Source organism: Theobroma cacao, chromosome 6, assembly GCF_000208745.1.
Source record: "Theobroma cacao cultivar B97-61/B2 chromosome 6, Criollo_cocoa_genome_V2, whole genome shotgun sequence".
Taxonomy (NCBI): Eukaryota; Viridiplantae; Streptophyta; class Magnoliopsida; order Malvales; family Malvaceae; genus Theobroma; species Theobroma cacao.
This window is the reverse complement of record NC_030855.1, coordinates 6864017-6888844: the sequence shown is the minus strand read 5'-3', so window position 1 is coordinate 6888844 and position 24828 is coordinate 6864017. Positions and strand designations below refer to the sequence as shown.

Sequence of the window (24828 nt, the reverse complement as noted above, 5' to 3'; positions counted from 1 at the left end):
ACTTAGATTAAGCAACTCTTCTATGATAGGTTTTCGTCAATCCTCTTTTTCATGAGTTGAAGGTTGTAACAGCTCATTAAATGGACATAAAAGAGTCCTCTTAAGTGCAATTACAGGAATACTTATTTTGTTCTCCGAAATGGGGACTCTAAAGGCCAAGGTAACAAGTGCATTTACATAACAGCTTACTGTTCTTGGAGTATGTTCACATCTCATCGCTTAAAATGTTTCTAATAAGGATCGAGCAAGAAGCAAGCATAGGCTTTTTCAAGGAGAACTCATCGTTGCTCTGCTTTATGATAAGATTAGAATTTCCATGAATGCAAAGATTGTTTACTTCAATTGTTGTTGCCACATGCAAGCCCAAAGTTAATGCTTCATACTCTACTTGATCATTAGTGCATGGAAAATCTAGCTTGAAAGCTAAAGAATAGGTTCTCTACTCGACTCTAAATAATTGAACTCTAAACCTAGAGTCAAGGAGCTTCCATCTTTAGTTGACATTTCCAAGACATAAAAATCTTTTTCCTCCAAAAAGATGTGACTTCTACTCAAACAAGAAGAGGTTAACTCAAAACTCCGTATCAAGGAGTTATCTTCTCTACTTGGTGGAATAAGAACTATTCAAGCATCTCTTCCAAAACTATTTGAAGAACCATTGAAATATAAATTCCACCCCCTTATTTCACATCCACTACACATACCTTTTCATGAAATTCAGCTAGAATAGCATTAAGAATAATTTCTTCAAACTGAGATGGGAAATATGTTAACAAATCTGAAAGAGCTTGAGAATTGATAGCTTTTGTCTGAACAACTGATATATTGAATTCTCCCAATAGAAGAAGTAATTTTGCTATTCTTCTAAATAAAACTGACCTAGAGAGTAAAATCTTGATGGGGTCTGACTTTGTATGAGCTTGTGAGCCAAGAAATAATGTTGAAGCTTCTAAGTTGCATACACCAAAGTAAGACAATACTTCTCCATAGGGGGATAATTCAACTCACTTGGAAAACATCTTCTATGTATTGCACCATTAGCTTCAATTTTTTTTGAAAAATATTTGCCAATAAGGATGATGTGATCTCTAAAATGTTGGCCAAGGCCTCTAAAATAGTTGCATTCATGTTTTTGCTTTGGAAAGGCCAAAATTCACCTTCTATGCTATACATATGCTCCAAAAGCTCCAAGTGTTGCGACAAGACTGGATTGCCATGAAAGTCTTTAAATGAATGTCAGAAGTATCATTATTTCTCTACATCTATCATTAGGGGAGGATGACTCATGGTGAGTAGCAAAAGGAAACAAAACAATACTTGAGTTATACTTGATAGCTTCGGGAGAAAAAAAAGGGCATTTCAAGTAGTATTCTCAATAATTCCAAGAGAAGAAGAAACATTGCGAGTATTATTCTAAATACTTACAAGAGAAGAAGCAACATTTCAAGTATTATGCTGAATACCTTTAAGAGAAGAAGAAGGATTGCAAGTAATATTCTAAATACTTCTAGAAAAAGAAAAAGCATTACAAGTAGTATTCTGAATACCTCCAAGAAACAATGAAGCATTATAAGTAATATTTTGAATACCTCCAAAAAAAAAAAATTTGTGAGTAGCCCTAAGGGTAGCACCAATGATTGTTCTATCTCTAGTCCATCCTGTTTTACTTGTTGCAACACGTCTTTCTCTTTTTATAAAAAAAAACCCTTTGCACACAACTTCGGATATTTTGAGCCAACTATCAAAACTGGTCCATGAGGAAGATTTTGGCTTTGTTTCTTCCTTTAAAATTTATTTCTTTCACATCTTTTAACCTTTAACAATTTGATATATGTGACTGTGATTTATATTAGCTTACAAAACAAACCTAGCAATAGCAGAAAATGTTGAAATTCATCCTAAAGAAGTGGGAAAAGGAAAATGAGAACAGAAGAAATTAAGAAAAGAGTATTTTCCCACTAATTCAATTACAGCAAAAGAACAAATCCCAACTTTTTAAATACATTAATTTTCTTGAATTTTTGTACAGATTTACCAAATATCGGGCTAGACCAAAGATATTTACTTATTTATTGTCATTGGCTCCCCCCCCCCCGGCCCCCCTCAAGTGACTATTGGCCTTTCTACCTTTATTCTTTCCCTTGTAGCATCTCTGCTGTTGCTTCAAATATTTTGAACCTCAATCCATGACTTTCCTACTTTTGAATGCTCCTTCTTCAAACCCAATATCTCTAGGTCTAAGACTCTCCTCTTCTCTGAAACCCAGAAGAGCCTCATCAGCTTCGGCTCCCAAAACAATCCAGCAACAGACTTAGTCATAGACTTTGGCAAACACAAAGGCAAGATGCTAGGCACCCTCCCTTCAAACTATCTCAAATGGGTGTCCAAAAACCTGCGTGTCCGTCACTTTGAACACTGGGCAAACCTGGCTGACCAAGTGCTTCAAGACCCTGTTTACCAGGACAGAATAGAGTGGGAGTTTGCTGAGAATGTTTTGCATGGAAACAATGCAAAAGTAACAACAAATGACTCTTTCTTGTCAGGTAACCAGAGCGCAGTGTCTATGTTGTTAGAGATAAGTGAAAGATTCGGTTGGGATAATGAAGATAAGGCTGGCTGGAGGAAGGTTAACTTCGAGCTTCTTGGGACTAGTAAAGGTGGCAGGATACCGAGAGTTGCGGATATGAACGATGGTGAAAGCAAGAGTGGAAGAGAGGAAAAAGAAGTGAAACCTGAAGATGGGGTTTTCGGAGAGAAGAGGAGGGAGAGGAGGGAGAGAGTGAGGTTGAAGAGAGAAGTGAAGTTGGGGATTAAGCAGAAGAGTGGGGGTAGTTTCGGACATGGGGTTGATGGTGGTGTCAGGTTGGACAGGAGTCAAGGGTCTGATAAAGATCGGACGGTGAAGATTTACAACCCATTTCCTGGTCGTGAATCTCTCTTGAACAAGGTACTTAACAACCGTAGAAGATTTTTGTAGTGTCTCCTTCGGAATGTATTTTAACAGTTGAAAATACTGTCCATGTATTTTTACAATGTATGTGGATATTACTCAAAGTTCTTGGCGATTGGTGATTCTGGTGATCTATGACATATCCTTTTCAGCAATTCCGAGGAGATCCCAGTCTCGGGATGGTAAAGTTGTATCAATTTATTAGAAGGAAATATAGGAATTCAAAGATAGTTTAATTACAGCGGCTGAACAAATTGGCATCACAGAGTTATGGTGTTGACCCCCTCCCTCTTCTCCTCCTCTTTCCTAACAATCTGCTACACAGGTCTTAAGCTTTCGAACTGAAATTTAGACAACATTTTACTTTATGTTTTCTACAATTTTCTTCATTTTCAACGAAATTTCTTACAACTTCTTTGCAGCAAATGTCAATGACAGAAAAAGAAAAGATAAAAGGAGAAAGAAAAAAACTCTACAATAATTGGTAGCCGCCAATCCAGTTCATGAAACACTACAGCAACATGGCTCTTCTCAAGATCCAACTTTGTTCCTGATGATGCCCCTGTAAGTCTGTAACATCCCTGTTTAACTGAAGGATAAATTAGCATTAAGCATCCACAAGTCAGGAGCAGACAGACTTTGCATATCCACAAACCATTCTCTGTTTTGGGTAAGATATGGTCATCTTACAGCACCAACTTACCATCTTAAGTTGATACTTCGATTCTCCTAGCATCACCCGATGGAGGAAAACATGGCCGTTAGAAGGTCACCAGTTGAATTTCTTAAACAACCTGGTCAAAAACATTTAGAATGCTAGAACTTTGTTGCTCTATCATGGTTACACCTCAATTTGTGGCAGTACCATATTTTCTCTGGGCTATAATTTATGCCTGGAGTTGCTTTGCTTGGAATTCCTACTTATGTCCTGTTTGCACAGACAAGAAAATATCAGCTGTTATCCTAAAAATCAAGATAAACCAAAGCTATTGCATATAAATAAGTAATTATCCTCTATTATCATGCTTCAGTTAATTGCAATTAAAAGCAAGTAATATCAGACAGATTTATAGTAGGGTAAAATACACCTAAGTCCTTTAAGATATTGCCCCGATTCAGCTCAAGTCAATTGGTTTTCAAAATGGACACCTCATCTTAAAATAATATTCTTCACAAGTTTCATAAGTCCTGTGATTAAGCCACCATTTGACTTTCCGTTAATTAACTCACGTGGGTATCCCGTGATACCCATTTTACCCTTCATGTAGAAATATAAGAAAGAAAGACTCAGCTGATGACTTAGACAGAATGAAAACAATCTAACAGAGAGAGAAATCACTTGTTTAGCATCATCCAAAAGCAAAATGTGGGGGTCCTTCAGAATTGCTTTTGTTATTGCCACACTCTGCTTTTGTCTATCAGACTTCAATTATTGAATGGGGAAGTAGCATTAGCCCATCGAGCGTAAGATAATAGCTCTGAAGCTCAGCCAAGGTGAGTTTAGTCGATGTGAGTTAGGGGACTCGTTCAATGAAAAGCATATCCCTTCTTTCTTATTGGTGAGAACACCTATTTGGGGTCAACCCAAGAAAGGTAAGGTTGAATAGAATAAAATACAGGCATTTCAATACTCAACTGATCAGTCCCTCTTCATTCCCATTTCCGGAGCAGAAGAAAAGCAATGGACAAGACACACATAGGCTGATGGAAGCTATGGACTTGGGAAGCAGTTCGAAAGCCATATAAAGGTGGTAAGCGGACATCTTTGGGCTGAGTTAAATAAATCCCACACAAGTGATTACCCAGAATGGATAGCTTACTACAATTACACATGGTTGAGTTATGGTATGTGTCCCCCTACATATGGAGTTCGAAGTTCAAAAGTAAATGCACAATTCAAATATAATTACAAAAGTTGAGATATAAAATAAGAAATAACCATGTGGATGAGAAATTAACACCTGAGGTAATTCATCAATGAACTTAGCAGCATTTGCATGTTCAGCTGCAGCTTTTATCTCTTCGGTGATTTTTGGGTGTAGAGTGGATGAAAAAAATGGAGCAATCTGGAAACAAGAAAAATCCAACACAAATGAGCTTGGGCTTTTGGGTTTAGGATGGATGGAGACAATGAAGATGAAGATTGACAGGTGAATGACTCGTCTAATCTGTCTTCAAAGAAGGATTTTTGGTGTTTTAGAGTCATAGGTAGTTTAGTAATTTTTCAACATCCGCTAACACCATTTGGTGTTTTAGGGTGGGGTGTCCATTTTGAAAACTAATGGACTTGTGTTGAATTAGGGCAATACCTTAAAGATTTGGGTGTATTTTACCCATTCATATAATGTCAATGGAAATTTTTTTTTGTATTAGCAAAAAGAGTGAGGGGGGAGCTACAACTTGATGCACTAACTATTCTCCTCCCATTTGTCTAGTCAAGGAAGATACTATGTTTGCTAAACTGTTCAAAACAATCAAGGTTATGTGGTGATTAAGGTACTTCAGGCATATTATTTGTGACAGCCAAAACCAATGGCATAGCATGGTGTCAAGAAATAACATAGCGTCAAACCTAACCTAGAAAGTTGTGGGAAAATCATTGTTAAATTTTGACAAATCATATTTAGAGATAAGATATAAAGATGGTCTAAATTAACAGCAAAAATGACATTGATGTTTTTCTGTCTTCTAATGCAATGAGATTGATAGGATCTTTTTCCTCAAATTCTGGTTTGATCCCTTTATTTTATTTATATCCTATCTCCCTATGACTGCCCTCTTTCCTAAGCAACATTATGAGTCTTAATATGAATACTAATTCTGACGATCTTGCTATTTGAAGATGTTCTATATAATGATTCTCACATCATTCAATTCAACAATGAGCAAAATAAAATGTTTATCATTAATAAATTGCCTGAACTTTAAATCAATGGAATACAAAGATGTAATTTTATCACTTCTTACCACATTATTGAAGATTTGATGACATCCCCAGCCTTGACTTTATTTAACTATGAGCTTGGTGCGTGTCAAAGATATTCCACCAACAAGACAAGCTAAGTCTGTAAAAACGAATGCCATGAATGATTACGACAACAGTAAGAGGGAGGAAATACAGCTAAAATCCATAACAAAAATAAAAACAGTAAATTAGAAATTAGTTTATTCATTACAAAATAGAAATATGTCTATAATCCCTAGACCAGTCATTTGACCACTAACCCAGATGGCACATAGTTTAAGACAAGAAAACATTGAAACCAAATGGGAACTTATATAGCATATAAGAAAGCAAGAATTTGATGCACATTTGACATCTCAGGGAAATATACACACAAGACATCAATTTTACAAATATATTAAACAGAAACAATATAAATAAACACATATAGAACCCCTCATATCATCCAGTTTCAGTAAGGAAACATGTAATAAACCTACAATTTGACTTTCATCATGAACTACAGTTAATGCATACGAAAGGTCTAAAATCAGCAACCAACCTGTCTGATTGAATGGGCTAGTTAGACCCACATGCAACCAAAGTTAATCATAGATTTACAACAGCCGATCACTGTGTTCACTTAAGCCATCAACTTAAGATAGAATAGCCAAATTGAAGGCCTTTGCTCTCAATCATCATCCCTCATTTCCCCAAGATAAAAGAATCTCCTTGCCTGCAGATATTTTCCATAGACAAATCAACCTCTCTTATATGCTCACACATGCAAAGAGTTATCAATATGCATAACTAAATGCATAATACACATCTAAATTACTTAATACTTGTTTGAGAAGAAAAAATCGATGAATAAAACTATAGTTTGTTAAATACCAGGATGATGTGCAGCATCAGAAGGACATTAGTCAACCGAATTGATGTCCTTTGAATAGAATGACAATAAACAAAACCAATACTCCAACTCTTCTAACCATCAACATAAATTTAAGTGTCTAGAAAAGTTCTTGTAATTTGTAAATAATGCTGCATCTCCTACATGAACAACATAATAAGATAGTTTGACCCTTTCAATGTAGCTGCAAAAGCACCACTTTCTTCTCTGTAGAGCTCAGAAGGCTGTATGCCGGATCCTTTACTGCACTTCTTTTGTCCATTAATTTACGTGTCTCCCAAGCATTTTCCCATGCACCAGCTCCTGCATATATTCCAGCTAAGGCAATGTAGTTAACTGACTTCTCTGGATCCATATTAAAAAGGTGTGCTGCTGCTGCTTCTCCTATAGACATGTTGCCATAGATGTTACTAGCCCCAAGAAGGGCACCCCAAAGTGATGTTGTAGGCTCAATATTCATCTCTTGTATCAGATTATAAGTAGCTTCTAACTGCCCTCCACGTGCAAGGAGATCAACCATACAGGAAAGATGCTCAGCTCGGGGTAATATCTTGTATTTGCTAATCATTGCATTAAATAATTCTAAACCTTCATTAACCAACCCAGTATGGCTACAAGCAAAGAGAAGGGACAAAAAAGTTACATCATTTGGCTTCAACCCTTCATGCTCCATTTTCTCATATAATGCAATTGCCTCATGACCATATCCATGCCTTCCATACCCAGCAATAAGTGATGTCCACGAAATCACATTTCTCTCATCCATTTCATTAAATACCTTGTTAGCATCTTTTATTTGTCCAGATTTTGCATACATATCAATTAGAGCATTGCCCATTGCCAAATCACTACTTGGTTGACATTTCAAAGAAAAAGCATGGATCTGTCTTCCCAAGCTCAGTTCTGCTACATTAGCACATATGTTAAGAATAGAGCACAATATCATATTATCCATTCCCATTTGCGTTGAGTTTATTTCTTTAAAGAGATCCAAGGGATCCCTATTGTGCTTGCCCTGACGTGCAAAGCTAGCGATCAAGGCCGTGCAAGATATAATGTCTTTCTTTGGCATATTCCTATATAACTTAGAAGCACACTGTAGATTTCCACATTTAGAATAAGCATCAATTAGTGATCCAGCCAACAAATTACACGATTCAAACCCCAGTAGGGTGATCAGTCCATGTACTTGGCTGACCTTCATGAGGCCACCCTCCCCAAAGGAGACTCTTAAAACACTACCAAAGGTAAAGCAATCAGGGATCTTTCCTGTTGAAGCAGAGTGTTTCAGATAATTTCAGACTGTTTTTTTTTTCTAATGTTAATTGAAAGTGAAAACAGAGTATGCAACAAAGAGATGCCAAAACCAGATGATGTCATAAAGGCAATTGATAAACTGTCAATAATGACAAGAATATTCTAATGGAGAGAACAAGATTTACTAGTTACTAAATATGGATGGGAAGTTTCAGATTTATCTTTAATGACCAAGTGTTCCTATTGATCTAAGCCTGGATTAGTTTATATATCACAGTTATTTCTCTCTATTAAATTTAGAGTAAATTATATTTTTGGATCATCTAATATTTTGAGACCTTTCATTTTCATCACCAAACTTTGAAAAGAATATTTTGGTCACCAATTTTATAAGTATTATTGTTTTGGTCACTCAATTAATAAAATATAACAGACCTCCCAGCTGACATTCCACATCACCATACCTTATCTAGGTGACATATCCAAGTCAGCTACTATACAACATGGTAATATAATTTTTTTTCTTAAAAAAATAATTCCATATTTTTGAAAGTCCTTTTAAAAGAAATTATTACCACGTGAACTTAGCTACATGGATATGCCACTAGCTAAGGTATGGTAACATGAAATGCCAAGTGGAAAGTCTATTATCTTTAATAGTTGAGGGACCAAAACAATAACACTTATAAATGCTGGTGATCAAAATATTACTTTTTAATGTTTGATGGCCAAAACAAAAATTTTCAAAAGTTCAGTGACCCAAAAAGTAATCTACTCTTGCATTATATGCCCCACAGCTTTTTCTTGTAAATCAATAGTACTTAATATCAGAATGTGTTATGCATCAAAGTTAACATTACAATAATAAAAGAATTTAATTAAACAAAAACATAATAATTGCTACAAAGCAAGTACATTTTGCTGTCATAAAACTAAAACTAAGGCTAAATACTCATTTGAAGATCTAATAATTGTTAAATTTTTCATAGCAAAATTTAACCTATTATTTTGATCAAATTAAGTTGCAACCTTTTGCATCTATCCATTTAAAGAAAATTGATGATGAAAGTTAGTAAATTACCATCAAAAGAATTAATAGATTCAAATTTGTATTTGTTAACTTTTGTCATAATTTTATTTAAATGGATAAAATCTAAAAAATTACATCTTAATTCGAACAAAATAATAAGTTAAAATCCTGAAATAAAGAAATTAATCAATGTTATATCTTAAAATGTGCGTTTAAAACAAGTATGAAAGCAAACCTTCTCTCATCATTTCTCGGAACAATTGAAATGCATCATCAGGGAATCCTTGAAGAGCAAATCCACCAATCATCACATTCCAGGAAACCAAATCCCTTTCTCCCATTCTATAAAACAACCGACTAGCATCCTCCATGTTTCCACACTTTGCGTGCAAATCAAGTAACCCACTCTGAACAAACAGGTTCATGACAAACCTCCCTTTCTCAACACACCCTTGAATTTGCAACCCTCTTTCCAAACACCTCAAACCAGTACAAGCTTTCAGTGCACTCCCATAACTGAACTGATTACCCTTAAAACCCGCTTTTCGCATCTCCGAAAATACCAACAAGGCATTCTCAAAGAACCCATTCTGGGAATACCCTGAAATCACAGCCGTCCATGACACAATAGTTCTTTCACTCATTTTATCAAACACTTTCTTTGCAGCAATCATGTCACCAATTTTGGCATAAGAAATAATTAATTTAGTAGCTAAATGGACATTAGAAATATACCCATTTGTTATAATTTGGCTGTGAACTAGAAGGGCTTGCCTTTTGGCTTTAGAATTGATGCAAAGCTGCAAAATTCTCATGTAAAAGGAAGAATCCAATTGAACCAATTTGGAATCTTGTTGAATTTCACCTCCATTGCACAAAGATTTCGTGCCTCTGAGTTGTGTTCGGTTAAGAAAGTTGATGGCTTTAGCTGTTTTTATACGGACAACATTCATGGTTTTTTTCTGGTATTCTCAGATGAACAGAGAACTAGAAAATCACCATGCTGGTGAGGAAAGCAACGTTCAATCACAAAAAAGAAGAAAAAAAAAAAAAGGAAAGCAACGTTAACCTACTCTCTCTTCTTACACGACGTCGCTTCTTGTCAAAACAGTTCTTTTTAAATTCTTTTTAAACTCTTTTTAATTTGCTTTTATATTCTCATTGCCGTCTTGGGACAGTAATAATAAAGGCCTCAAACGATCACGTCATACATTTTTCTTATTTCAGCTCAGGTACTTTCCCTCTCTCTCTCTCTTCAAAGCTCAACCTTCTCAGCTGAAGACTGAAAAGAAATAGGGGAAAACCAAAAAAACCCAGGTGATATTTTGTTTTCATTTCTCATGCAATTCTTCTGTCTAATTTTTTGCACTATTTTAAGTTTGGTTCAATCATCTTCCTACTGAATGGTACTAGTTACTTGATGCACTGAACACCCCACTATACGTCTATTTTCTTCATCAGTTTATGATTATGTGTTTATGGGTGGGCTTAAAGTGTAATATGTGGTTGTGGGGCTAAATTTGGATAGTTAATAATCTAATAAATGGTGGGTTTTTATCATAATTCAGCCCGGTTGTTAGAAAGGCTTTTCTGGGCTTCGTTTTCTGAGCAAGCTGTCTTCATTTTCATGACCTTCGTGCCAGTTTCTTTCTTAATATTTTGATTTTTCTTGCCATTAACATGTTCTGTAATGTGATGGACTGATTTTGTTCTGTTTTGAATGTTTATTTGACATAGTTTGTCATCAAGATTATTTCTTTGTATTCAATTTCCAGCAATCCTCCTTTTTGGACATCTTGAATTTGTCTTTTTTTCTTTCTTTTTTTGTTCTTTTACAGAAAGACAGCTTCAATTTGATTGCTCTGTTTACTGTAAACAATCCAATTGATGCAATTTCTTAGTGAAGAAAGAAAAAATTATCTAATGTTTCCTTACAGTCATCATGCTCTCCCTAGGCTGTTTTCTACCCTAAATTAATGGGGATTATGAATCCTGTATTCTTCAAGCACATACTATTTTGATTTTTATGTCATTGTCCTAACCAGAATGCTTTCAGCTTGAATGTATTGACTTGTCATATTTTAATCAATTTATTACGTCTCCATCTTCCTGAAATGGATTCATTTCTGGTTCAATTTATTCATATATACCTATTAGTACCATGTTGCTTCTGTCTTAGTCACTCCATGTTTCATATGGTTAAAGGAAGTTGCTTCCCAATTTAGTTGTTTTGCTGTAGAATGTTTATGAAATTGACACCAATGTGGTTTCTTTTTCATTGCTTTATTGTCACACCCATCATGTATTGAATTCTGATATTCTTGTCAATTATTCATTCAAATGCTACGAGAAATATAATGGACACATCAAATTTGCATGGAATAACTAGACTTAACTTAGGCAGCATGCTTGTTGACTAGTTTGGTCAAATAAACTCTGATGAGTGGAGCTATTTTCAGTATAATGGAGTAGGTTATTTTAAGATCTCCTGATTAGAGAAGTTGGTTGAGAATCTGCGGCACTTGTATCTTAGTGCTTCCTACCCTGTTGCTTGAGGGATTTTTTTTTTTAAACTATTGGGCCCTGGTATAGATTTTTTAAATAGGCAGTTAGGATGCAAAATATTGTAGTCAAGCTTTTGATTGCTTATGGTAGATGATTTATACCATAATAACTTTGAATGCATTTTTAGCCTAAAGGTCTTTCTTTCTCTTTTTTCCTTTTCTTTTACTGGGGGTTTTTAAAGCTCTCATCATCTAATCTTATTATTGCTAGTTTTGGAGGAATTTTTATGTATTCTTTCTCTAATCTTTAATCTGATTACCTTCTTTTATCTTTTTTCCGTTATATGCTGAAAATATTAACATGATTTTATTAAAATTAAAATGGAGCCTCTACTTTCTATGGTATCAAAATCTTATATTGTCATCTTGACCATTATCCTGTCTTGAGAATACTATTTTTCTGCCTTCCACGATTTGAGCATAAATTTTGTCTAGGACTTTCAACATGAAGAATATTCCATTTCATTTGCTGTCCATTTTCCTACCTTTTCTTTTGACAAAAATTAATCTCCTAGAGTTGGCTTTTGCTTTGCAGAACTGTAATGTCAGATAATAGGGATAATGACACTTCAACATCGGTTGGTAATTCATTTGGAAAGCTTCCTGATCATCTCCTAATTGAAATTTTCATCAGAGTACCAGTTTCAGAGTGGGCAGAATTATCTTGTGTTAAAAAACAGTGGGCCAACTTGTTTCGTGGAGAGTGCTTGTGGCAAGCTGCTCTAATGAGAACATTTCCTTCGGCCAGCCAAGTTAAAAGGTGGCCTGGACCTATTCCTCAAGGACTAAGCAAAAGGTTGAATGGACTAGCAATGTTCATGCTTCATATTTTTTTCCTCTCTCCTCCCGCCACCCTTTTCCTCTTCCCTCATGACTTTCCCTCCTCCCCCTCTCCCCCCCTTTTTCCTCTGGGCTAAGTTTAGTGATTCCTTTCTTTCCTGTACTACATATAAGGAAATTGTTCGCTGAAATTTAGTTTTTCCTAATTTTTCTTTTATACTTAACAAATCTTAGCGGGTTGTGCAAATTGCTGTAGGACAACTGGCTTCTTAAAGATATAATATTTCTTCCGTTTAACTTTGAGATTTAGAATTACCTGTCATTTATACCTACTTTCTATTCCTTGAAGCCTTTCATAAAGCTCTGTTTGTCTCTTCAAGTGATAGAATTCATAACAATTTAAAGCAATTAAAAATCTGGAGTATTCTTCCTTTTTTAACCCAGGAACACAGCAGCCATACTTATCCTTTAGCCTATGTTTTGCTAATGATTTCAGAAAGATGAAGTCAGTGCTATCACTTGTAGCAAGTGAGATCCTAAAGAAAATACCTACCGAGCAGACTACATCATTATTGAATTTGATTTTCTTTGAGTAACTGCTATCTTCATTCTTCTTTTCTGTTTAAGGTAGAATATAAGCAAACAATATTAATCAGCTTTTGGACATCACAAAATCAGTTTTTGAAGTCTCATCACAATATAATTAACTGTTTCTTAAGTAGTTCAAAAATTTTTCCTTCTAGCATTTTTTGTTAAGCTTGACTTGATTATAACAGTGTTGCCTAATATTTCAGGAGATTTGCTGCTTTATATGTTAGTAAACACATCTTTGCTCTAGAAAATGAGATAGATGAGATTGTGGGCCATACATATTTATTTTTGAAAGAGCAGCTTGAACTTTCAACTATGCCACCTCCCTCTGGGGTACTTCATGGAACCATAATTGGTGTGGCTTCTATCCTTTTCTGGTTCTTGTGCCTACAAATTTTTTAATGTTTCATAAGTTGATATGTGATTCGTTATATAAAGGTGGAAGGTTTTATGGATTTCTTTTCTATTGATGTTTCATGGGCATCTATGTTAAATGTATGCTTCTGTTATTGGAATGCTTCATTCTTCTATAAATGCTTTAATATGTTTTATTCTCTGTACCATTTTAATTTTTAAGAAGCAATTGTTCTTACTAAAGGTTGTATGATAATAATAAATTAGCATGACTTATTGCTGGATACTTGTTTCGTGCATGATCCCTTTCCTTTTCATGGTAAGCAAAATGTTGTATTATGTATTCATGATAAATGCATCTTGAATGTCAATCTCTCATGTAATGTCAGTGAGTTTTGATTGGGTAAATTAAAAGGATTTCTGCTTAAAATCAAGTACAGCATTCCGTTTGTAGTGTCTGCTTATCCATCTTTAGATACTGCATTTGAGATTTAGACTGCTCTAATCTTTTGCATCTTATCTCGTCATGTAGTACAAGTATCTTCTTTCTGGAATGACAAAAACATGAGTCCATCACTACCTTCTGTTTTTCTTTGTTTTAGCAGATCAATTTATTGCTTGTGGGAAGTCAAGAGACACAGCCCACGAGCTTGCTTCACAGATTTGGCTGGCAGTTCTTGACAATTTGGAGGAAAATCAGCACACATTTCTTTCACTTAAGCACCTTGCTCTGGAGGGGGATGTAAGTTGTCGTATAGGGCCCATTTTTGTATAAATGTGTGTATATGATATTTGTATGTGTGTGTGTGTACATGAACATGTGGCAAACAAGAAGTTGCACATGGAACAACAAAAAAGCTAAGACTGACCTGTTCATGGCACCAAACTTGCAAAATGGAAATGATATAGGGTGGTGTAGGAGGGGGACAAGGAGGAGTTTGATGATGATATAGTGTCTGCAATCGGGTTTAAAAGTTCTTTTGACAATAACAGTCTGTTTGAAATCTCATCCGCTTCCAAATATTAAAAAAATGACATGCTGTTGTACTATTTTTTTCTGATTCCTCTTTCATTTTCTGCAGGTTTTTCTTCCATACCCATACTCTAGATCAATTAAAGTCCAATGGAAGGTGTTTGAGAAGCTTTTCACTGATTTCCGTGACTGCCTCAACCGTGCAGATTACTATGACGTGCTGGCAATGGCAAAGAACAAGTTTCAACCAATACCGTCTGCATGGTTAGGTTACTAGTGTTTCAAAAGTATACGGTGGATCAATTTATCCAGAAAAGGAGAAAGAGTATATCCTGGATTAGGCAAACCAATTTGTGCATACGAACACAAAAGTATTGACCTCCAGCCCTGCTGCATTACTTGGTAGCATCATTGGGTAAAAGATGTCATTGCCCTGTTCCATAAACAAGTGTACATTGTGTCCTATGAATCAACAATTGTTAGAAAGTGTTGAATACCACAAACTTATGTAAACTCCCTTACCGGTTAGTTTATATTTTTCAAATAAAAAAGAAGTAATTCTTAGACTTACAGTTGCACATGGTACAGAACACATTTACATGTCATATTGTGAGGACATATCACATGGAATTTTCAGTAAGGATTACTTCTGTAGTTCTTCTTCTGCATGTAATTATCAGTAGAGCCATCCTACTTATAACAAGTATTAGATTTTATTCTCTTGTAGCTACATGCATATTTAACAAGATAGTCATGATTTAGGATTTTCCTGGGACGCAGATTTTCTGGCAAATTGTTTGGCAACTCTATCTCAGCAAGTAAATTCATCGAAGCTAAGCTACACCGTTAAAATGCAAATTCAATTACGATAAGTTTACGAGCAAGCATGGATGTCAATTCATTTATTTTATAATCAAGTTCGAATCGGGTTTGGATAGAAAAACAATAATAAAACTATTATTTGTCACAGATTCGATAGACAGTCTTAGGATATCTATTATTTAAAGTCAATTATAAATACTTAATTTTTAGTTACATATATAATTTTTTATTTATAAATTTTTTATAATCAATGTACTACTTATTAAAAATTATTAATTATTTTAAATATAATTTTGAACTTATTTTTTTATAAATTAACTTTAATTTATTAATTAAAATTTTATTAATAATATACATAAAATTTGATTTTAAATTTATTTCAATCCAATTTGGTTGTACGGACTGAAAGGAAATGAGGAAATCAACATGATGACGTGTTAATTCAACAATAATCTCTTTTTTTTTTGGTGCGTGGATAGAGAATAACGCAGGAGCATAGAAGGATAAAATTGACTAAAAATAATAATTTTGGGATATTGTTGTAAATTAGAAGGGCAGTTTTGTGTACTTTTCGCCTTTTTTATAAAAGAAAAATCAAACAAACAAAATTGTAAATGAAAGAAAGATCAAATAAAAAAAATGGAAGTGTTTGGACCCTGGGGTTGACCATTTCCTATTAGCATGTGTATTTCCTTCTTCCTTTTCCATTCCCATTAGCATGTGCTTCATCAAATTCCAAATCTCTTCTTCTTTTTCTTCTTGGCTGCCTTAAACTCGTTTGATTTCAATCCCAAGGCCAAGCCAACTCTTATCAGACACAAAAATCAAATCAACCGGAGCAAGAGGTGTGCCGGTGCCGGCATCAGGTTCTGGCTTCTCCCTTCTGCGGCAACTTGCTTTTTTTTTTTTTTTTTCTTTCTTCCGACTTTCATCTTAATTTTCCATTGAAATTACGCCGAAATCTTCATCGTTGGATTTTTATTTTTATAATTATTCTTCAACCAAATCTGAGTGATCTCCTAAGCTTTTCTTTTTATTTTTTTTTTCAATTTTCTAATAGATCATTCCTTGGAAATTTATAAATTCTCTACTTTTTCTTCTCTATGTCAACATTTAGAAGTGTAGAAGTTTTCATTTATAATTTATTAATCCATCCATATTGGTTTCAATTTTCGGTTTGTATTTGTGTGATTGATGGTGTTAATTTTTATTAAGAGAAGTATTCAGCTTTTGGTTCATTTGGATTAGCTTAGGTACTGTTTGGTTGTAACTTTTACGACGACGTACTTTTTAGAAAAAAAAAAAAAGCTTTTGGATATGAAAGTTCGATGATAATTTTGGAGAATTTAACGTTAAAAGTGCTTTTTTTTTAAAAAAAAATTATTTTACTTTTGTATAGAACAATTATGTTGGGTTTAGCGGTGTAGTTTAGACTCTTATTCATTTCTAATCAATCAATTATGGTTTTGCTTTCTATCCTTTTGCTTTTGCTTTTTTTCGGAACTTAAGCTGTTAATTAATGGCTGCAGGGTTGAGGTCAGTGGGCTGTATTCCTCAATGCTTTAGAGCAAAAAAAGTTAGTCATTGGATCCTTTTGTTTGCCAACTGCTATGGAATCAGCTGCTTTAAACTTAGTTAATGCCACTTTAAATTGGGTCACTTTGGCTTTGGATGCCCCTTCTGCACGAGCTGTAGTGTTTGGAGTCCACATAGGAGGTACCTTCACAAAAATCTTAATTACATGATTCTATCTTGTCTCCTATCCATGCTTTACGTGTTTATCATGAACTTTTTCAAGTTTGTTTATAGGGCATTTGTTTGTGGAGGTGCTTCTTTTGGTGGTCATTCTTTTTCTGCTTTCCCAGAAAAGTTACAAGCCTCCTAAGCGACCGTTAACAAAGAAGGTGTGCTGCAATTCTACTTTTAAATTTTGATTTTCCCCTTGGGTAGATACTACTTCATGTTTATGTGGTTGGGATCACAGTTCTGTGAATCTATTAATGTGATATGTGTATTCAATATTTCATAGCTAGGATTTGGCTGATCATGTTATTTGGACCAGAATGTTTAATGATTAAAAGAATTTTCTTTCATGATTGTAGTCTGATTTGTGCTGCCATATTTGAAGCCTTACTACCATTGAAAATTGTTTGACAGCTTTTCAATTCATGTCCTTTTTCAACTCCATTTGATGAAGGACTATATCTTTGAAAGGTCCAACAATAGTACGCCATTCTTTACTCCTTTTACATGTGTAATCTGCATCCTAGCTTCACCTCTTTTTATTCTTTTTACCCGAATCAAATTGTTCTTACATTCTGCAATGAATTTTATTAAGTAAAAAAGTTTCAAGTTCGCATGTGCACATCATCATTGGATTGTCTCTAGGTAGCCATATACACTTGTACCTTTATGTTTAAGCATAAAATTTTCTGCTGAAGGGTTTGGTGATGTGTGTTGGATCAAGTCCCTTGGTGTTCTAACAATTGATATGTTTTTACTATTAGACTAACTTATCTAAATGGTGCATCTGTGTCAGATTGTAATCTTATTCTGTTCTATGATTGATATGCTTTTAGTTTCATGCTTGTATATTGTAGTTTTCCTTATTATTCTTTTTGATGTCGACGCTTTTGCGTTAGCCTAACATTCTGAGAAGTCTCCCAAATGTCTGTAGGAAATAGATGAGCTATGTGATGAATGGGTTCCAGAATCTCTTATTCCTCCTATTACTGAAGAGATGCAGAGTGAACCCCCAGTGTTGGAAAGGTGAATATAATTGTTATCTTTACATATTTTGAATTGCATTTGACTCTTGAAAAATTTTGGTTCTACTTACATTTATTCCTTTCCTCCTCCATTTTGAAGATTTGGGAGATATGCGTTTTGTCCAAGTATTATTTCCATGTTTTTTCTCTCCCAAACTGAATGGATTTTGTTTCCAAATAATGTATGCATTTTTTTTTCTTTTTTACGTCATTTAATCTCTTCCCCAATTTTGTTTTCATTTGGAATCATAATTATGAATTATTCCTGTATGTTATTTTTATTGGTGTATGCCTTTGCATGGGAACTTTATAGAATTTTGGTAACTACTCATGAATTGTTATATTAGTTAAAATACTCAAAGTGAATTTTTTCCAAAGGTGTCCTAGCTTATGAGTCTATCTTTATGCAGTGCTGCAGGGCCTCATACGATAATCAATGGCAAAGAAGTTGTGAACTTTGCTTCTGCAAATTATCTTGGATTTATAGGGCATGAAAAGTTACTTGTGAGGAATCTGTCGCTATTATATATTTATTCTTCTATTTTGTTAGCAGATTAAGGACCAGGGAATAAATTACAAAAACCCTATATCAAGATAGCATAATGACAATCCTCTCCAAATTTACCTCAAAACATACACTCTCCCACTTGATGTTTCCTAAGAATATACATTTACCTTGTCTAAAATTTGTTTATGAAGGGTGTTGAATATTATTAAAAAAGCTGGCTTCTCAAAGTAGAAGTGTATATTTTTAAAAACTTGGTGGAAGTTATAACCAGACTATGTTTTCAAGGGGACTTTTGTAACTAAGATATGAAAATATGAATTAATAAAATGTGTTATTTCAGGAATCATGTACCTCTGCATTGGAGAAATATGGTGTTGGTTCTTGTGGTCCTCGTGGATTCTATGGAACAATTGGTAAGCATCAATACTGAAGCAACTTTAAATTTTGTACTTTGGAGGTCTCTTCCTAAACTTCTATAAGAACAAGATTCAGATTGTGACAACCTTCTGTTGTTCAGATGTCCACCTTGATTGCGAGGCCAGAATAGCAAAGTTTTTGGGAACGCCTGATTCCATCCTCTATTCTTATGGGCTTTCCACCATGTTCAGTGCAATCCCTTGTTTTTGTAAAAAGGGTGACATAATAGTTGTGTAAGTAAAATACTTTTACTGCTTTAATTGGTTAAATATGTGACTATTAGCCAGAATTTGATATGGTAAGCTGTGGAATGGATAACTTGTGAAATTGATTGATTTACTCTTTCTTTCTCCTTATTTTGTTATGCTCTTGCTATCCCTCTCTCAATTTTTGCATTGTGAGATAGAATTGATTGCTGAATGCACCTGAAATTCCCAAGCATGGCAATAGACATTTGTTTCTTTCTTGTATCCTACTGGAGCTTCTTTTACTGAATTAACAACTGGATTGACTCATTGCTAGATGGTTTCACAACCCAGATTATAATATGTTTTGCAATGGGCTGCTATAAGTGATGCCCAGCTGTTTACAGAATTGTTAAAACTAAACTAATCAATTATTGTATGGTTTAGAATTATAAAACAAATTAATTAAATTATGTGTATGAATAATGCTAAGAGAGTGGATCATTTTTTGCTTTACTATTCGGTATTGAGGGAGTTGTGGTGGTAGCATCTTCTTTTTCTGGTGTATCCTATCTAATTCCTGGTAGACTGCATTGTTGTAATCTTGGAAGGGAAATTTGGAGGAATCCATATGAAGATTGTTTAATTCCCTTTGTTTGATTTGTGTATTTGGGCAGAATGGAACAGCTGCAATTTTAAAGGGATAAAGCTTGTATTCAGAGGCCCAAATTGCCTATTGAGTTGTTCCAGTTTTTCATTTTTCTTGTTTATTTTCTGATCTTTGTTCGATTGTATATGCACATGTATGATCTTTCCAGTCCTTGTGTCCTGTTCTATCATTCCTTGCTTATCTTAGCATAAGTTTGTGTCTTTGCTTTCAATACCTTTTTAGAATCTTTTAGGTGTAGATTTATATCTCATTATCATATATATTATGTTTGTGTTTGGTTATCCAGCGATGAGGGAGTACACTGGGGTATACAAAATGGCCTCTACCTTTCTAGAAGCACCATTGTTTATTTCAAACACAATGATATGGAATCTCTAGAAAAAACTCTTGAGAAAATTACCGCAGAGAATCAGCGGGCTAAGAAATTGCGGCGCTACATTGTGGTTGAAGCTGTGTATCAGGTATGTTATGTCAGATGTACATATAAGCTTTAACAATTTGTATCTTTGGTGTGCCCCCATTGTCCATAAATGGCCATATCTCTAGGATTTGAATGATAAATTACTGCACAAGAGTCATTGGTATAAATAAGTCTAGTGGTATTTTGCTGAAAATTTGCACTCAAGTTCCTCATTAGTTTATGATAATGCCATTTGGCTTTTAAAATGTGTTTTCAGTGTTGGCATTAGATTATTTTTAAAATGTTTCAGACAAGAAAAATGCATAGGGTTAGTTCATAAAGTTAACATTTTGTGGGTATTGCATGTCATTTCAGTGGACTTTGTGATCCATTAATTCTTGTCTGCACCATGCTCATCTTTTGTTGGTATATCAAATTAGGAACAAAGTAGGATGAATGAGTGCTAGAGAGTGCAGCCATAAATTATTAATTATGTGAAGAACATAATGTTTTTTTTTTTTTTTCTAACACCAGAAGCCAACATGACCTTTCAGAAACGAAAAATTTCAGAGTCAAATAAAAAGAAATATACCTATCACTGCTTAACAAACTTGCCTAGGCCTAGATTCTTGCAAAATGCAAATCATTATTTGATTGCCCTAGTGAATCATACACACCATATAGTCATCTTTACTTTTTCTTTTTCATCTTCTTTTTTTTTTTTGGTAAATATACCTTAAAAGGGCCATGTCCCAACTTTTTGAAGTTTTTTATATGTTGATATGTTTTTGGAGCATCCAAGATTTGGATCATGTTAAGAGTAGTTATCTTTAGAAGTTTGAGTAAGTTGATGAATAGAAGACTAGTTAGACAGATTTCATGGATGGGGAATATAAAAAAGTGACAGAAATATTGTTGGATGGGGCTTCTTTATAGAATCTTCAATGCTCTTCAGATTCCAATCATATGGGATAAGAGCAAGACCAAGGTTGAATTTATTATTAGCTTTCAGTGAGCAGTGAATAAGATGATTCAGTGTTCCTTTTTCTTTTCTTCAGTTGAGCTTTCATTTTTTTTTCTTTGTGCATGCATGCACACCACATGTACATGCATTTATTATACGTCTATGTACTCCTTAGGAAGCTTCTTCTTCCCTGTTGAGGATTACTTGAGCTGTCAAATCTTGTTGAGGATTACTTAAGCTGTCAAATTCTGCAATTTTGATGTCATGGAAACTGAGGTTCCATGCCCAAGATGTTTCACCTGAAGTGCATGTGTAACATCATGTTTCATTTTTGTAGTCATTAACTATTTTCTCACTATTCGAAGCTCCCTAATTGCGTAGCCAATAAATAGTCGTGACCTGTTTTGCTGTTGCAATGGTGTACTTTTATATGTGTTTAAGTGATATTTTCCTTATACGGAATTGCTATAAAGCGGTAATCTTCAATCTATGGAAGTTTCAGTGTTCATTTTCCTTTTCTTAACTGGAACTGTCCATTTTTGTATTTTTCTGCATGCATACATGTACATGCATTTATCATATGTATATGTATTCCTTAGGAAGCTTCTTTTCCTCTGTTGAGGAATGAGGTGTACTAAGCTGTCAAACTCTGCAACTGTGATGTTATGGAATTGAGGTTCTATATGAAAGATATTTCTCTTGAAGTGCATGTCAGAATGTCATGTTTCATTTTTGTTGTCATAAAACAATTTTTTCACTATTTGAAGTTTACTAATTGCATAATCAATCAATAGTAATGACCTGTTTATTGTTGCAATGGCTTGCTTTCATATGTGCTTGGTTATTTTCCTTTAATCGAATTGCTGAAAAGTAGAAATCTTCAATCTACTAAAGCACTTAACACTTACAAGGTCCAAGAGCAGTTATAGATTTTGTTAATCATCCCATCTGTGGTACTTTCCTTGATGTGCGTTTGTTTTCTCACACCCATCTCAAAGCAGAGTTTGTAAAAAGACTTTGGTACATATGAAGAGACTTGGAACCATCCTTGCAAGGCTCCTTTTGTGGAAAAAATCATGAGGCCCAATGGGTCAAAGTGGGTGATACCTTGTAGTGGTTGGTTCAGGTCATTTGATTGTTTCTTTCTTTCCTGAATTTAAAGTTCACATACTGGATCTAACCCTTTGATTGTTAAATATGTAGAATTCTGGTCAAATAGCTCCTTTGGACAAGATCATCAGGCTGAAAGAGAAGTATCGCTTCCGTGTTTTATTGGATGAGAGTAATTCATTTGGTGTACTTGGCCGTACAGGAAGGGGTCTCACTGAATACTGTGGGGTTCCGGTGTGTTTATAAAGTTTTTTTTTTTGGTGTGTTCATAAAGTTTGTTACACTCTTATTGTTGCTTTGATTATGTTAGTGATTAATGGTTGCGCATATTGCAGATTGAGAAGATAGACATTGTTACTGCTGCTATGGGGCATGCATTGGCGACAGAAGGAGGATTCTGCACTGGAACTGCTAGAGTCATTGATCACCAAGTTAGTACACTTTACACTATGACCTTCTTGTATTACTGAATAGTGGAAGTTCTGCCTAGTCTTACCCTTTATTACCATTATTTTAACAGATAGCCTTCCTAGTTCACTTTTAAAAGGCTAATGTTATTCTGATCTGTGGCAGCGGTTGAGCAGTTCTGGGTATGTCTTCTCTGCATCTTTGCCCCCATATTTGGCTAGTGCTGCGATTACTGCTATTGATGTATTAGAACAAAATCCTGAGTTGACATCAAAGCTGAAGGAAAACGTTGCCATTTTATGGAAAGGTTGGTTTGAGCATGCATTTAACTTTTCTGTACGGTCTTAGGGATTGAATTCAAAGTCCTTTGTTTCTGTGATAATACACATGTTCAGAGTTCAAGTAATCTCTGATATAGGCCTAGCTCTAGGTCTGCTAAGAGCTAATTTAAAACAAAATCAGACAAAAGAAAATACTTGGAGATTTGGAGCAAAATCCAAAGTCCTGGTGCTATTAGGAAGCTGAATAGAATAGAATCTGATTTTTATACTTGTTTAGGGCTTGACATGTGCCTGCTTATTTGAGAATTAGGACAATTAAAGTACATTAAAAAGGTGTGAGTGCTCTAAGGTCCGTGAGCAACCAAATAAGAGTAGTGGAACCTAAGTTTGATTGGTGTTGAAATGTTAGTTTGGAGTACCTAGGAATTGTAATCATATCAGCCTAGCAACGCAGAATATGAAGTTACTTGAGTTACAGAAAAGTTCTTTTTTTTTTTGGTCAAGAGTTGCAGAAAAGTTTTAAGACCATTTAAAGTATGCAAATCAAACCTTAAACTGTTGATTATTTGATCTAAAAGTCTCACAACACTTGAAAAAGAATTTAACTTGTGTAGTTGATTATTTGACCTAAAAATGTCAGTGTCAAACTAGGCCACCTCCCTTCCACCCCACCCTAAGCCGTACACATATTATAGTGGGGAAAAGAGAATAGGGTACATTGGATACAAGGTTGTGAGTGTTTTCTCAACATTGAAATCTCCATTTTCTAAGATACATATGGAGCTTATTCAGCACCGTGGTGAGTAGAAGTTGATATTTTTTCATTAACCTATGTAACATGCCAACATCGGATCAGAAAGCACCTTGATGACTTACATGGTGTCTTTGTTAAAAAAATGTCCTCATTTTTCTTTTCCTTGCAAAAACAAACATTTTCATATGAGACACCCTGATATTTTCTTATTAACTTATAAAACATCAGAAAGCGCCTCGGTTATTTACTTCATTGTATATTCATTTAAAATTGTTTAGTTTTTAAAAATCAAACGTTTTGTAGTACAAGCCTTCGTTTGGTGGTAGAGAATAGCTGAGAGTGCAAACAACTGTTTGGTGATTATTGTGAAACTGACACAAACCATTCCCGGCTCTGAACTTCTTGTGAAATACAGGCCTGTCAGATATCCTGGGACTTTCGGTAGCAAGCAATCCAGAATCACCCATTGTTTTCCTTCGACTTGAAAAATCAACAGGTTCGGTGAAAAGTGACCTCCAGCTGCTTGAAGAGATTGCCGATCGTGTAAGTTCACAGTTCTTTTGCTCCATCTTAGTAGAGTCCTGTGATTGGTGGATGCCTGAATCGAGTTTTATCTGCTGATTTTAAACATTTGCAGGCCTTGAAAGAAGATTCTATATTTGTAGTGGTTTCAAAAAGATCAACGCTCGATAAATGCCCCCTGCCTGTGGGAATTCGACTGTTTGTTTCTGCCGCCCACATAGAATCTGACCTGCTCAAGGCATGTGCCTCATTGAAGAGAGTTGCAGCTGAGGTGCTGAGCTTGCGGGATCGTAGATGATTGATGCGCATGTAAAAATCAGACTTTTTGTTTTTAACTGCTTTGGAAGATTTTTTCATGAAATTGTCTTTATTTTTTCTTAGAAATTTCCATTCACAAGTAAATTATTTTCATATGTAACTACAATTAATTTCATTGTTCATTCTACTTTTATTATTTAAAATTTTGTGATCCTTTCTACCTATTTTAGTTGTTATAGTGTTAATGGTATTCTAATGTCTCAAAAAAAAAGGGTAAAACTAGTAGTCTAATCTCTCAGCTTTATTTTTATTTGGCAAAATGTTTTAAAATTTTTTTGACTTATTTAAAAACTTTAAATAGATTTTTATTTTTTTATTATGTTCAATCAAATTTTGTATTTTTTT

General features: G+C 34.6%; 4 protein-coding genes across 8 annotated transcripts; 3 read left to right on the top strand and 1 right to left on the bottom strand.

Moving 5' to 3' along the window:
- LOC18595591 lies at nucleotides 2104–3856 on the top strand. The gene is made up of 2 exons (XM_018123570.1): nucleotides 2104–3275; nucleotides 3373–3856. The coding sequence occupies exon 1, from the start codon at nucleotides 2345–2347 to the stop codon at nucleotides 2975–2977; it is 633 nt and encodes a 210-aa protein (XP_017979059.1). The 5' UTR covers nucleotides 2104–2344; the 3' UTR covers nucleotides 2978–3275; nucleotides 3373–3856.
- LOC18595590 (pentatricopeptide repeat-containing protein At3g20730) lies at nucleotides 3131–10199 on the bottom strand. 2 transcript variants are annotated; one of them, XM_018123568.1, is made up of 6 exons: nucleotides 9330–10199; nucleotides 6789–8076; nucleotides 6457–6630; nucleotides 5918–6015; nucleotides 4912–5016; nucleotides 3131–3878 (listed from the first exon to the last, which is right to left on the bottom strand). In XM_018123568.1, the coding sequence occupies exons 1-2, from the start codon at nucleotides 10045–10047 to the stop codon at nucleotides 6983–6985; spliced, it is 1812 nt and encodes a 603-aa protein (XP_017979057.1). In that variant the 5' UTR covers nucleotides 10048–10199; the 3' UTR covers nucleotides 3131–3878; nucleotides 4912–5016; nucleotides 5918–6015; nucleotides 6457–6630; nucleotides 6789–6982. The 2 variants fall into 2 exon arrangements, with proteins under 2 accessions (XP_017979057.1, XP_017979056.1); XM_018123567.1 differs by lacking the exon at nucleotides 4912–5016.
- LOC18595589 lies at nucleotides 10292–14920 on the top strand. 2 transcript variants are annotated; one of them, XM_007023613.2, is made up of 5 exons: nucleotides 10292–10411; nucleotides 12194–12454; nucleotides 13233–13384; nucleotides 13989–14125; nucleotides 14466–14920. In XM_007023613.2, exons 2-5 carry the CDS (start codon nucleotides 12201–12203, stop codon nucleotides 14631–14633), a joined length of 711 nt encoding a protein of 236 aa, XP_007023675.1. In that variant the 5' UTR covers nucleotides 10292–10411; nucleotides 12194–12200; the 3' UTR covers nucleotides 14634–14920. The 2 variants fall into 2 exon arrangements, with proteins under 2 accessions (XP_007023675.1, XP_017979058.1); XM_018123569.1 differs by having other exon boundaries at nucleotides 13986–14125.
- Nucleotides 15794–24645, top strand: LOC18595588 (long chain base biosynthesis protein 1). Of its 3 annotated transcripts, none has more exons than XM_018123749.1 (13): nucleotides 15794–15863; nucleotides 16708–16894; nucleotides 16988–17082; nucleotides 17856–17947; nucleotides 18357–18450; nucleotides 18795–18867; nucleotides 18972–19104; nucleotides 20013–20187; nucleotides 22294–22434; nucleotides 22536–22631; nucleotides 22774–22915; nucleotides 24059–24186; nucleotides 24281–24645. In XM_018123749.1, exons 2-13 carry the CDS (start codon nucleotides 16789–16791, stop codon nucleotides 24461–24463), a joined length of 1458 nt encoding a protein of 485 aa, XP_017979238.1. In that variant the 5' UTR covers nucleotides 15794–15863; nucleotides 16708–16788; the 3' UTR covers nucleotides 24464–24645. The 3 variants fall into 3 exon arrangements, with proteins under 3 accessions (XP_017979238.1, XP_007023672.2, XP_017979239.1); XM_007023610.2 differs by having other exon boundaries at nucleotides 15801–16044; XM_018123750.1 differs by lacking the exon at nucleotides 15794–15863 and having other exon boundaries at nucleotides 16803–16894; nucleotides 16977–17082.